The sequence below is a fragment of the Piliocolobus tephrosceles genome, chromosome 11, assembly GCF_002776525.5.
Source record: "Piliocolobus tephrosceles isolate RC106 chromosome 11, ASM277652v3, whole genome shotgun sequence".
In the NCBI taxonomy this organism is placed as follows: domain Eukaryota; kingdom Metazoa; phylum Chordata; class Mammalia; order Primates; family Cercopithecidae; genus Piliocolobus; species Piliocolobus tephrosceles.
Window position 1 is genome coordinate 43,016,845 of NC_045444.1, and position 14,994 is coordinate 43,031,838.

Genomic DNA, 14,994 nt, shown 5'->3' on the forward strand with positions numbered 1-14,994 from the left:
TGTTCTAGAAATCTGAAAACCCTAAGTTGCACTGTTAACCCATCATCTTGTTAGCCCTTCCCAGGATGTCAAAGGAGGAAAGGAAATCAACATTTTTCTGCAATAACTGGTGACTTAAAGAAAGCTACCTCCATATTTGACCCTGTAAATCCATTAAAAACCTGGGGGCCTGCCGGAAAGTGCCTTTATGCTTGGCTCTAGATTAGCTTTCGTGACTTTCCTATAATGAATTGTAGCTTGCTTGAGTCATTAAGGAGATTCTGACAGGGAATCAGCTGGAATCTGCTGTTCTTTGAAGGACTCAATTTATCTGTGATTCAGTGCTTAAGCAGTCAAAAGGCTTGAAGGGGTCAGTCAGGGAACATAGCTCATAACTCTTATATGTGCATTGACTTTTAGTATCTGCATTAGATAAACTTAAGACCAGAAAATAACTACTTTTCTTGCCACCTTTGCTCATTTGTTATTTAGCATTCCAGGCAAGGGTTAATTAAAAGCTTCTGTGTGTTGGCTCTATGGCTGATCACAGGCCAAAATTAACAGATTGAAGCTGTACTATTACAAGATTACATTATGTCTCTGTCACAGACAGCAACCAATAAAACTGGATAGTACTAAGTAATGCTAAGCTATTAACTATCTTTTAACCTTATTATAGTTTTATATTCTGTATTTTCTAAATGTGTCTGAATGTCTTGTTCTACTTTAAATTGTTTTTTAATTCCTGTTTCGTATTTTGCTTCTTAGCTTATTAATGTGGCTTTGGGTAAATGCATTTCCATTGTAAACACTACAGTCATTCTGGAAGATTGCGATGGGAGCAAAGAGGTATGTATGCTAAACTCTTTTCTATCTCATGGTAGCTGACAGGTGCAGGGTATGACACATTCATTGCTCAATTGAGAAATTCATCTTTCCCCAGTAGAAAAATAATTTTCTGAATTTCTTTGTAATTAGAGAATCCACCACTAAACACAAAGACAGTGACTGAGGGAATAAAGGTGTGAGTCCTGCAGTCAACTCACTGGATCCAGAATGAATACAGTCCTGGCACCATCACTTGCCAAAGCGTGTTAACTTCTGCAGATTCATTAACCTTTGGGTAAATGGTAGTGATAAGCATGCCTACTTCTAGAACTGGTGTGAGGTTGGAGTTAGGTAATACATATGAAGCCTGCAGAACAATACCTAATGCTTAGTGCTCTGTAAATGTTTGCTGTAATAATAATAAAGATAAAAATGTAAAAAATGCGTAACATAGATAATGATACTAAAGAGAGAACATATTTCTAAATAATCATTCTAAGGAAGCGGTCTTCTTCTCTGATTCCATTCCCCTTTCCCCTCATTCTCCTGCATTTTAAGGGAATAATGGAAATAACCAAATTCATGATCCATGGTAGAAACTCCTATAGGAAAACTCCACAAACTCAGAGCGAAATGGTTAGTAGAGGGAGTAGGGTCAGGAAGCAGGGAATAGAGACTCCTTCCACAGTGCTGGAGGTGAGCTCTGAGTGATTACACTTCCCTCTCTAACATACATTCCCTAACAGTTCTGTGTTTGTGGAAACAGTTATTGGTTTGAGTGGCAAGTAGGACTCGGAGGAAAATGGATTCATGAGTAGAAATCAGTTCCCAAAATTGCAGATTGTTCTTTGGTACAGAGATTATTTTGCAATGGTAATCTAGGCTTGTCAAGTCTTACATCTTTGCTTTTGACTTCAAGATACTGTTTATATATTTTGGTGCATCCCATCTCTACCTCTTAACTCAAAGCTGCTACTAGAAGAAAAGGTATCTCTGTTGCTATATTTAGCTATGAATTGTAAACCTGAAGCCAAGGCCACTCTTTTTTAATTAGGAAAGAAAGGAATCAAAGGGAAGTGAAAAAGTTTTAAAACCCATTAAAAGAAATAACTTTCACTTACTAACAAAGAGAAAATAAAGTCATAAATTGTAAAAACAAAACCACAGTTATTTCACATTATATAAAAGGAAAAGTATTAAATAATGCATTTTTGGGGGGAGGGGAATGATCATTGCAGGGACTTTTTGTGCCAGAATAACCAGTATTTTATCTGAAAACCCAAGTTCTGTTTTTGATGACCATTGAGTCTTTCTCAATTGGATGCTGGGAGGCAAAAGTATAAATTATTCAGCCTTCACCTTCCACAAAGCCCCAGCTCCCTTTTAGTCTTGTTGCTCATTTTTAGCTTCTGCCTCTCATGGTTTGCTTTGGTAATAAAAAGTAAAGAAATGTGGAGGAAGTTAACTCATTTTCAGCAGAATTAATGAGACTTAATAACAAGCCAATGACTACAACATTCATCCAAAAAGGCTCAAAAAGAATAAGACCCTTAGACTGAATCATCCAACTCTGTCCCTTTACCTTCTACCTAAAATGTCTCCTTAGTTTTTAACCTTTTAAGCAGTTGAGACATATTTTTCCAAGGTAATATCTAGCTTCTCTTAGTAGCACATAACTTCCTTATATTATGCCACACTTCCATGCTTCCTACACGTTAATGTTCACACAAATCACCTAGGGAGTTTGTTACACTGCAGATTCTGAATCAGTAGGTCCGTGACGTGGTTGAGACTCAGCACTTCTAACTAGCTCCCAGGTGATGTGGATGTTGGTCCAAGGACCACCATTCCAATGTCAAGTTCCAACACAATGACTTTGATCTAACCTGATAATCAAAGTTAAACTTCAGTTACAATACAAATGATTCATGAGATAAAGGCATTTAGATAGATTTTACCAGAAGCCTATTTTTTCAAATATGTTTATGTTAGTACAAAACAATAAATTTCCCACAGACCGAAAGCATTAGAGTAAATTGACCAGGCAGATAATACTAGGTTGTAAACAACTGAAGAAAAATATTTAGGGATTAAAAATGTAGATTCTTTACCTGAATTGGCGCTTATTTTAGACACTGGCAACTTGTCCAAGAGCAGTTTCTATGAACTGGGGGATGCCAACCTGGTAGCAACCTGATGATTCCTCATGCTAGTAGCAAAGAAAGACTTTCACCTTTTCTACAATTGGACAAAGCCTTTATGATAGTTTTATACAAGGAAGCATCAAAAATCCACCCAAGAAATTTAGGGCTGTGACTGGTTATCTCCCTGTAGCCACCCGTGGTTTAGAACCTTAATCATGTGGTAGACTGAACATTCCAATTCTTTAAGCACCAGGCTTGTTTGGGATTCAGAACACTGAAATGACATCCATATGCAGACAGAACTAATTGCACTAAATAATTTTTTATTATTGTAACTAACATTATTGAAGGCTTACTGGGTGCTAAACACTTGATAGTCATTACCCCAACCCTCTGAGATAGATACAATCGCTATCCAACTTAAAAATTAGAAAAATAAGATTAGACAGGGTAAATAATATGCCCATACTATCAGAATTACAAATGATAATACCAGGACTTGAATCTAAAATGTCAGATCACAGTTCCTGTATTCTTAACTATTGCTAACAAAAATGTTTGACAAAGCCCCTGCCTGTGTCTGCTGCCTAAAGTGACCCTTTATTCATTTCCCCCACAGCTTCAACAATTTAATTACACCTGGTTAAGACTTATTAAATGTGGAGAATGGTGTATAGCCCCCACCCCAGATAAAGGAGGCGTAAGCCTGCACCCTTGTGATAACAGAAACAAAGGGCTAAAATGGCTGCATAAATCAACATCAGTCTTTCATCCAGAACTGGTAAGCAAAATATTGGTACCTCTTCTTTACCACAAATATGACTTTTGATCAAATAGGACATAAAATTTTCATTATCAGCTTCCTCAGTCAGAAGTTTTGTGTGTTTGTGACAATGGGATTATGTAAAAGCTCACTCATAGAGATACATGGGTATCTTTTGAAAGTTGGCAAGTCCTTTTTTTTCTTTTTCAAAATTTATTTCAAATGGGTTATTTTAAATAGAAGTCACCAAGTTCTTGTAGTTACATTACTATCATTTGCTTCAGTCAATCGACAACACCAAAAGTCAGGCTTAAAGGCTAGAATTGGTCCCCACTCGTTATCAGAAATGCTTATAAGGAGAGGATATGGGCAGCATAGGAAGCCGCATGTCTCCTACAAGTCCTGCACTTTAGAATGAATCTGGTTCCTCATTCTGCCCCTTTTCGTAGAAGAAGACTTTTTCATCCCCTGCGGTACCCAGAGACCGGGACTTCTAACGGTCTGCTGGTCCCAGCTTTCACCAGCTCGCTGGAGCCGCTTGTGTGCACCCTTGCCAACTTTGCATTCAATCATACCACATTGGTAGCTTGAAACTGGCCATGTTGGGAGTATTTATACCACAGAAATCGGAAGATGTTACTGGATCAGGGATACTTTTCTGAAGGTTCCGTTGTTCTATTTACCAGAACATTCCTGGTCTACTGTATTCATTCTCAAAGTCCTCTTCATTTTCCCCAATTACATTTTAACAGAATATGGAGTCATAAGCCTTGGTGTAGGAGCTTAAGTTTGGCGAGAATAGTCTCAGAACTGCCTTCTTAAATTTTCTACCATCTCTCTAGCAGGTAGCCACCAAATCTACTGTCTACAGTAAATATTTGGGTATTTGGAGACTCTCAGTTTGCCCAGGGCTATCCCTAAAGTAAGCACCTTTTCTTCCTTGAGGTGCCTCTGTTCCTTATAACAACACAGCCAATGACTATTCTCTTCTCAACATTTTTCTTCCTGCTCGGAGCCAAAACTGGGGCCTGAGTAATGTGTTCTCCAGCCTTTCTCCCATTAGATCCTCTCTGTTGTATTTCAATTCTCTGGACAGTTTTTTTCTCTTTAGTAATAATGGTTATTATTGAGTTATTCAGAAAGATTGGGAATTATTAGCATATATGCTGCTGATTTTATTTTTGCATAGTGTTAGGAAATCCATATACATGCAGTGTAGTGAATAACTTACATCTTCTCTTCTGCCTGTGCCAAAGTCAGGAGGGAGGGAAGGAGAAAGGGGAGTGGGATAAGGAGAGAAAGAGAGAAAGTGAATAAGAGAGAAAGAGAATATGAATAAGAACGAGAACTAAAACACATTCTTCATCTCCAGAATTGAATCTTGGGAAAGAGTTAAAGCATAGCAATTTCTCTTAAGCGGTAAGCTGATTTGGTAAAGAAGGTAATTTAGTTAAGATAGCAAAAATTAGAAAACCTTTTCCCTACCTTGTTTGTACCTATGGCTTTGTGACATTTGACACAGCTGCCTTCTGTCTTGGGTTTCCCTTTTGATGTTACTGAATGTCCTGGAGATTAGTAGCTTGGTGATCAGCTTTCTTCTTTTTTCAGTTTTTCAGTAGTTTTCATGCTATACCTCCTAGGTCCCCCAGTACATGTAAGTCTTAAACAACAAGAGAAGTATAAAATGAGACTTCTTTACAAATCCTTGACAATATTCAAGCATCATATTTCCAAAATCCTGCAAGGGTGATGATACTTTTGTAGGAACAATCTTTAAAATAAATTATTATGAACGTCACCCCTTTTTGATAACTTATTAAAGTTTAAAAACAACATGTGTAATTAAGGTCGTCTTTGTCATAGTCATAAGTAATTGAGAGAATTTATAGATGAAAAGATATATAAGCCATTAGTAAGTTCTATGTAATTTATCTACCATTTCTAGGATATTCACTAAATATTAAGCAATAATAGAACTTTCTTTAATGCTGTTGACTTTTCCTAATCTGGATTTTGGATATCAGTTATTATGAATTGTCAGAGATTATGGTAAAGAGCTCATAAATAAAATACATCACTTCCAGAATTTTGTAATCCAAATTCACAGAGACACCTACTTTAAAAATGAATTAACTTTTTGTTGCGGTATGTATTTTTTCTTTACCGTCAATGAAGTAGTTATCATCTATGAAATCCAATAAATGTCATCTGTAATGTTTTCTCTTTAAAGAGTATATAGTTCTCAGCCATATCATCAAAAAATTTTTCTGTTGCCTCCTGAGGACTTAAAAGTCTTATAGCTTGGAGGAGGATGATTACTTAGTCTGAGACAGAGACAAATTTAATACTTTTCAAAGTCTGTGTTTATGTTAATAATTTAGTTCAGAAGAGTTCTTAAAAATCAAAAATATAACTGCCTGTCAGTTTTTTTAAATTGGTTTTCATTTCTTTATATCGCAGTTATCAAATTCAACCTCATTCCCAGATCCTCTTTCTCTCCAGGTGAATCACATTGTTTTTGAAAACAATCAGCAATTATTATGCTTGGAAGGAAATTTTTCTCAAAAGATCCTGAAAGTAGCTGTCTGTGACCCAGTGAAGCCATATCAAAAGTGGAAATTTGAAAAATATTATGAAGCCTGAAATGGACCTGATGTTTTTATATAGTAAATGCATTAAATACTGTGAAAATAACACTGAACTTGGTAACTATATTTCTCAGAGGTGGTTTAAATTTTCAATTTTAATAGAATTTGAATGGAAGATTTTTTATAAATCACAATATTTGGAATACCAAAAGATAACTCAGGAAAACAGTCCAACATTGGACTGAAGTCCTTCTTCAGAACTGGGTGGACTTTTGAATTGCCTGCTTTCCACCCTGTGCTAGAACTCATACTGCCAATTTCCCCATGAAGCCAACAGGTAACTGGAAATGAAGACAGAAGGACTTGAGAAAGCATGAGGGTATTCCCAATGACTGTGTTTGATAATAATCAGCTCTTCTGGCCCACAAGTAGGAATGATCAATGAGAACTTAACTTAATCCTTTATTTGGGGATTTTTTCATCAAACAAAAATTTCTTGAGTTCTTATGGCTAGAAGACCTCAGATGCCCACAGCTATCACATTTGTGAACTCCCTCCAGACTACATGCATACTTACCTAACAGTTTGAAATGGTATTGATCTACTGCCGGTAACCCTGCTTGATGGCAGCATTTTGATCTAAATTACATAATGGTTTTTCCCAATCTGAATCAGTGGAAAAAAATTTAAGTGAGGAAGAAGAGGGCTTCAAATGCTTGTTTAATTCTAGGTATGAACACTGTTTCAGCTCATTTTGTGCTTTTAAAACTACAATGTTAAAGATTTGTGATACCAATAACTTCCTAGATTCATGTGGATTTTTTTTAAAGGCAATGAAAAAAGGCTGGATTATAACACACTGTAGTAAACAAAAATGCATTTAAGCATTGAATGAACTCTAGTGCAGGGCCAAGTAAGAGGAGTTGAAATGAGTAAAGCAGAAATAGAGCTGCTGAAAGTTTCTTTTATATAAAATAATAAAATACGACTTTAGATATAGTAGCAGTCACAGGAATGAAATATGCTAAAAATGGGCTCTAAAATATTTCAGAGGGAAAGTAAAGTGAAGGAAACATCATGAAACGGGAAAGGAATGAGGTAAACAAGTCTTAGGAAGAGAGTTAAGAAAAAATTCCCCTGGACTTAACCAAAGAAGGAAGGGGATCTGGTATCTCTATGAAGGAAAAAAGAGTAAAGCCCTCAGTGTGAACCCAGTGAAAACACTGAAAATTTGGGAAAATTAAATACTGATTTCATCCAAATAAAGCCTCAATCTTAAGTATACCAATACTTTGGCATGCCAGAAGAGGCCTTAGAAATCAGGATAGCCTTTGCATTTATTTCATTAAGAAAACTGATGCTGAGAGGACAAATTACCTTAAAATCTTAAAACCCAGGCAAGTCAGTCAAAGAACCAAGATTAGATTTCAGGTTTCCAGACACAGGGCTCATTCTGCTGCCTCAGGTCACTGGCCTGAACAAATCTGCTTCACAGAATTCCTTAGAAAGAGGTACACAAATTTCTTTGCTGGGATTGGGTCCCTGGAGGACAACCATACTATATTCTTGTTATTATGTTTTTTTTTTTTTTTTTTAAAGTTAAACCTTTGTTCGGTTGAGATGATGGTGAAACTAGATATATTTCGTTCTGACTTCTAGTTTAACATTTAATTTTAACTTCCAGTGAGTTAACGTAAAAGCAAAACTACAAGAATGGGAAAAAGAACCATTTCTGCACATTTGTAACATATTTAAGATGTTTTCTTCAAATAATTGAAAATTGCAGATGAGTAAGAGAATGACTAGAAAATGAGATACAGTTATATGACACATAATGATGTTTTAGTCAACAATGAACTACGTATTTGACATTGGTCCCAAAAGATTATATTAATAGTATGGTATCTTTACTCTACCTTTTCTATGTTTAGATATGTTTAGATACACAAATACTCACCATGGTGTTAAAATAGCCTACAGTATTCAATACAGTAACATGTACAAGTTTGTAGCCTAGAAGCAACAGAGATTCCATATAACTTAAGGGTGTAGTTGGCTACCTACACCATCTAGGTTTGTGTAAGTACACTCTGATGTTCACATAATGATGAAATTGCCTAATGACACATTTCTCAGAATGTATTTGTGTCATTAAATGATGCATGACTGTAATTCTTTTCAAAACAGAGCCATATGGGGTAAGGGGGGGTGGGGGGACACAAGTCAGTTGCCAAAAGACTAATTGAGTTAGTGACAAACTGAATATGCTAGGTGCCTCATGTAATTCTTCATGTAACTAAAAAATGTTGAGAGGTTTTTTCCCCCGGGTATATAGGCTCTCTTTTTATCCAAAAATACTTTCCACAAAGAAGTCAACTCTGTTCTGAAAAAAAAAATGAATTGTGTTTTGAATACACTCATCTTTGGGTATATCAGCTAAAGGAAGTTGGATTTTTTTCCTTAACAGAACCTTCTGCAGTCCTCTCAGTTCACATCCTTTCTGACTTTACCTTGACCAACTTATTATATAAAGCTATATTTAAATCTATATTGTCAATATAACAAAGGATTGTTTTCAAACATCACAAATTTGTTATTGGATAGACTTTTATACATTGCTTTTGTCATATATTCGCTCAGTTACTCTAAGAAGCAAGGAACTGATCACTAGTTAGGAATCCATATGGGCCTAAACTTGAGTGTATTGATTTATTATGAAATCCACTACCAACATTTTCTCAAGCAGAACCTTCTAAATTTTTTTCAGGAGACTGGAATAAAGGTATAAATGCTACTCGATCTTCTGGTACTTCTAATGATAAAACTTTGGATGAGACAGGTACTAATCAGTACTGAATTCTTCAATAGGAGACTGTGTTATAGGAGCTACAGATTTTTCCCTGAATTAGTTTAGGTCATTGCCTTTTCTTTAAAAAAAAAAAAAAAAAAAGTCTATGCATCTTGTTACCTTGAATACAAGGGTGGTCTTGATAGTATTTGACAGGACTAACCAACTTACCAAGCCATCTAAGTGTTTCTGAGACTTCAGTTTGCACAATTTCTTTCTCTTTTTCAACAGTTACCCAGCGCTTCTGCCCTACTCTCTTGTAAACTGACACAGCTGTTGTTGGTACAACCGTGTTTTATCACCAGCATCAAATTTGCTTAATACTGCTTGCTGACATCCCCTCAGCTGTCACTCACAGCAAACCACCATGTGCCCTGATCACAATGTATTATTAGCTTCACCACACTAATTTGGAAACATTCTCTTAGATATTAAAACACCTTGCTTCTAGTGTTAGTTTGGGACTGAAGAGGGGCAAAGATACCATTTACAGTGTATAGGAGTCCAATATTCCCAACAAACCTTGATTTCATGAATGGCTTGTAATTATTTTTAGTGGGCACTCATGCAATAGAATGAGGTTTAAACATACCAGAGAGTACCATCTTTCTTTGTTTTAACATCTCTGATTGAATTCCTGTATTCAGAATACAAGAAAGAAATTTTACCAACCTGGCACAGTGGCTCACACCTGTAATCCCAGCACTTTAGGAGGCCAAGGTGGGTGGATCATGAGGTCAGGAGTTCAAGACCAGCCTGGGTAACATGGTGAAACCCCATCTCTACTAAAAATACAAAAATTAGCTGGGCATGGTGGTGGACGCCTGTAATCCCAGCTACTTGGGAGGCTGAGGCAGGAGAATTGCTTGAACCCGGGAGGTGGAGGTTGCAGTGAGCCGAGATCGCGCCACTGCACTACAGCCTAGAAAACAGAGCAAGACTCCATCTAAAAAAAGAAAAAGAAAAAGAAGAATTTTTACCTCAGAAGAAAGCCCCAAAATCTTGGATTAAAAATGAAAAAATGACAATGGGTGATGGGGAAAAAGAAAGGAACTAATTATCTTTGAGTATGTGTAGGCACTATTTGTGTAGGAACTATATGTGTCCGATCTCACTGATGGGTACAACTCACAAAGTGAGTCTCCTTCTCCCTGTTATACGAAGAAGAAGGATAACTCCCATATACAGATGAAGAATTTGGTAAATTGCCCAAGGTCATCCCACAAGTAAGAGATAAAGCCCAGTTTCCATTTTATCTGGCTCTAAAAAACATTTCTCTCACTATACCATGCTGCTATATAATTAATTTTCTTCTTTATATAAGGCTGTCATCTCAGGTGGGTGCATTTAAAAGTTTCTTGGTCTCAGATTACTGATGCCACAGTATTGAAATGAGATTGAATTAAATTTCTTTGGTCTCTTTTGGATGTTGTATAAACAGAAAAAAGAAACGAGGTCTCTCTGTGGTAACCAATTGATGGGTAGGTATAACCATGGCTACCCCCACATGTTTTGCTGTGATCTGTCTCTTTGACTTTGTGCAGAAGCTATTCTTTTTCATCTCCTGGACCAAATATGAGAGAAAGAACTGGACATGTGGAAGGTTCTTCCTCCGTGAATAATATTGATACAGCTCCATTGTCTGGGGAAATACCCATGGTTCATTGTCTCATGCCAAGAAAGAATTCAGGACACAGACACACATGAGGAGTGGGTCTAGGAGTGGAAAGTTTAATAGATAAAGAAGAGAGCTAGAAAGCTTACACATGTTGAGAAAGCGAGTTGCTCAAGAGAGGGATTTCCAGGTTTGGGGCAATATTTGATGGATTTTATACAGAGGCTTGAGGAGGTGGTGATTGATTTACATAGAGCCCAGGGGATTGGTTTAACCAGGTGTACTATTTACATAGCCAGTGAAAAGACTGGCCCTCCCACCCTAATCTTTTATTATGCAAACGCAGCTTCTACCTGGCTGTCACGATGACCTTGCACACGTGGCTTTACTTGACTGGCACCATGACACCCACACACCTGGTGACAAGGAAAAGGGAGCGGGAATCGCCATACTGAATGTGCCTGGCTTCCAGGTACAGCTGCTAGCTTTACATATGCGAGCCTCTAGCTTGCATATCTATGCTTGCAACTTGACTTTTCAGGCTGCTTTTTGTTAGAAAACAAATGGTTTGAGGGCTCCTTTTTATTAAAGGAAAAATTCACCGAGAACTATTTTACCCTTTCTAATGGCCTAAAATAAATTTTTAATGGCTCCTGTATTAATATTACCAACTCTTGATTCCTCCAACCTTTAAACAAAGCTAGCAGATTGCTCATCTTGAATAGAAATAAAAAGTTAAAAAGTTGGAGTCCTTTAAAACACAAACCATGGCTTTTTATTTCTACTCATTGTGTAGATTGTCACTACTGTGCTTTTGCAACAACTTTTGCACGGGTTACTCAATAGTTGCTACAAGACAATATGCCTTACAATTAGAAAAAATAATATTAGCCAGAGATATTGTACAAAATATTTATTTTTTGACAGTTTTGAATAAGCCATATGAAGTATTATATATCCCTAATAAGGCTTAATGGATGGTATTCCAGGTGTTGGTGGTGTCTGTACCTCAAAGAAAGAAAAAATATAACATCACACTAAACAGAATTAATGCCTCTGTTTTCAACCTAATGGAACAATAGTTATCATTTCAATTAGGGTCCCTTTGCAAGTTTATGTGAATCTTTGCTTTGTAAAAACACAAAACACAAGGAAAAATTCTCATTTTCCAGCAAATACAGCAACATCTATTATGCTGAGTTTCTAATAATGAGTTGCCATCAAATAAATAATAAATAATTTCTTTGAAAACAAGAACTTTCTGTTTTATTATTGATTGACAGATATTTACCAGTTTAAGGATATTGGTCATAAGTATCTATATAATAAAGCCTTTATATTAGATGTTAAATTAAAATTTTTGATAGCATGAGTAGATTTTTAAGTGACCATTCAAAAACAGCAATTTTTGTAAATATACTGTATGTGTGTAGATGTGTGTGTGTGTGTGTATATATATATATATATGTGTGTGTGTGTATCTAACTATTTGTTGATGCTTTGATCTGGAAGAAAGAAATATCAAGAGTTTCTACTCACAACGTAAAGAAAATTAAATGTTTTTGGATATTTTTAACTCTTTCAGGTGTATAGCTTTGTCTGCATCTGACCTTCTGTACAAAAGTATCTCAAGTGAACTTTCACTCTGGATACCGTTTTCCAAACTTGAAGGAATAACCAAATTCTCAGTTATCAGGGTGCTTGTTATTTAGTTGAAGATTATACACATCTTCTGCTTCAAACAACTACCCCAAATTTGCTAGTTTTATACATATTAGCTTAAAAACAAGAGAAGCCAAAGATTAAATAAGTGAATTGTGTTAAGGATTGCCTGAAAACGTTTGCTAAGGGGAGAATAAAACTAAAACTATGGAGTATAAAGGATGTTGGAATTAAACATCTTTAAGTACATTTTTTTCTGCATCTGACCAACTGAAGTTATTATAAAGAAGGACTCAAGTATGTAACTTTAAATTCTAGGTAAACATCCAAATTATTTTCTAAATTCATTTCCAAAATTCTCCTGTGCTGGCAGTTAGCTACTAGAGATCATCATTTGCTTTTGCAGTTTGCCGTGTTCTGAGTGACTTCAACTGTTTACTGCTACCCAAATCATTGTGTTTGTATTGATTGCCTGGCTAAGTTATCTCATGTTCTTCGTGAACTATGTACACATTTTCATTGTCTTTAAACAATACTGTGTTTTGAAGTTAAGTAGAATATTGTACGGGTTATCAGAAACCCATATTCATTGTGTTATGTTTCTGTCTGATATTTTAATGTTGGCAAATATAGTTTTTAACATTACATTTTACAATCCTATTGGTCTTTAGAGTGATGAAAGTTCAAGTGATTAAGAGAAGTGGTTGCCTTTCTCATACTGTCAAACATATTTCTTCTTTATTAGACTCTGGTGCTTTATCCTTCTCCATAATTTTCTATTATTACTTATTATAAATGTTTTCCCTATCACATTGAAAAACTTAAATGTCCGTTCTCCATTTGAAAATGTGCCAAAAGTACTATCCCATGTAAATATGCAGAAACAATTACTATGAAAATGTCAGCATAGTTTAAATGTATTACTTTGATGACTACAGAGATTTTTTTCAAGTTGTTCATGTTAAGATGCATCTTAAACAGTATCTCAGTTCCTTAAAAAATTATAAAAATTTTTCATGTATATTACATATCTACCTACCAGAAATCCTTTTTATAATTTTATATACAATCATTTTAAGACCCTTTTGAAATAAATAATGCAAATGAATTAAAATAAAGTGTTCTCTTGATTTCTGAAGAGGAATTCGTTAATTATCTTAGTAGCTGCTGATATACAAGGATTCTTTCTAAAGTTTAAAAGGCAGCTAAAGAAAATAACGTCTAGAAACCAGAAATAAAGAGACAAACTTTTATTGAGAGTAAGTCATACACAGCAGTTCTTCGTTTAAATTGTAGATAGATAGGTAGGTAGGGAGAGAGAGAGATGCTAGCAAATTCTGTGCCTTCAATGTAGCATTATATGAAAGGTAGATTTTATATTGGCAGAGAAATAGAACTATTATTAGTTTCTGTTCATCTAGCAACAAAGGCAAACAAAAAGTCACGTAAGAAATACCAGCATTTGCAGAATAAATTAATTCTCCCTCTTCCCTGGTTTTAGAGTCCTTACCACCCCTGAAGTTTGAATCACAAAAGCTCAAGTAAACCTTCATGTGTAGCTAACAGTTTGTGTTATTAATCATGTTCCCCCTGAGTTTCAAATATGTTAAAAATCCCCCACACAATCTGAATCAGACCTTTGTGTTTCCTAGGTTACAAAGACTCAAATGGCCAACCATCACCATTATATTACCTAAGGTCGCTTAACTCTGTGGCTTTCATGTAAGATGGCGGTATAGGGCCATGGACACTAAGCCAAAGAGTAGTTTCAGTGTTTTTTTTTTGGCAAAAACATTGCATCATCCATGAACATGAAGCATTTACCAACTAAACACACCCTAAAATAGTTTCTGTTGACTAAATCTTTCATAGTTCATTCATTGTCTGGTGAGAGCACAGAGCTAAGAGGACCAGTGTTAGCATATATTAGAGTCCCATAAGAGCTACTTGCTTTGCTGTGCCACATAACCATAGGTCACCCACCTCTGCTTCTACAGGAATCCATCATTTCTTTTGGAATAACTCAAAATACAGGCTCTTGACAGTAGGTTAAAAACACCGTCCTGTTATGTGATAGATAACACATAACAGGTTTTGAAATTCAGTAGAAAATTATAGGGGTTATCAGTAACCCAGAAAACAGGTTGTCCAGGCAGAAAAATTAGATGATCTAAACTAAACTGGAAATTGTCCTATTGCATCAATCTCCCTAACTTTATCAATAAACACCTGATTTCCCTCACTTTTATTCTGGAAACTGACATTGTAACACATGAAATCTATAGGTTGTATAGAATGAGGGTAACAGAACTTTTATTTGGTATCTGTTTGAAAGAATAAAAGGAGCACTGTAATCCTGAATTCAAATTTGAGTCTTGTAAACAACTAAATAATAGTATGTGATACTATAGAAATATAATATATGACCCGGAAGGATTAAAGAAGTTGTCATTAGAATATGTGGGATTTATGTTACACATAAATAAGCAGTCATCCAAGAGGACTAACCCGGAGTTTTTCACAAAATGAAAAAGAAATAAACAAAGGGTTGAATAGTACAATGAAGA

General features: G+C 35.7%; 1 protein-coding gene across 2 annotated transcripts in view; it reads left to right on the forward strand.

Moving 5' to 3' along the window:
* Positions 1-13,541, forward strand: part of GALNT5 (polypeptide N-acetylgalactosaminyltransferase 5) — a 60,689-nt gene extending 47,148 nt beyond the window's left edge. Inside the window, exons 8-10 of one of the 2 annotated variants that reach the window (XM_023217512.3) lie at positions 748-828; positions 3,571-3,732; positions 6,217-6,415. In XM_023217512.3, coding sequence (XP_023073280.2) covers positions 748-828; positions 3,571-3,732; positions 6,217-6,357 — 384 coding nt within the window. In that variant the 3' untranslated portion in view covers positions 6,358-6,415. Of the gene's footprint in view, positions 1-747; positions 829-3,570; positions 3,733-6,216 lie in introns of both variants that reach the window. The other variant, XM_023217513.3, reaches the window with a different exon arrangement.
* The last annotated feature ends 1,453 nt before the right edge of the window (positions 13,542-14,994 follow it).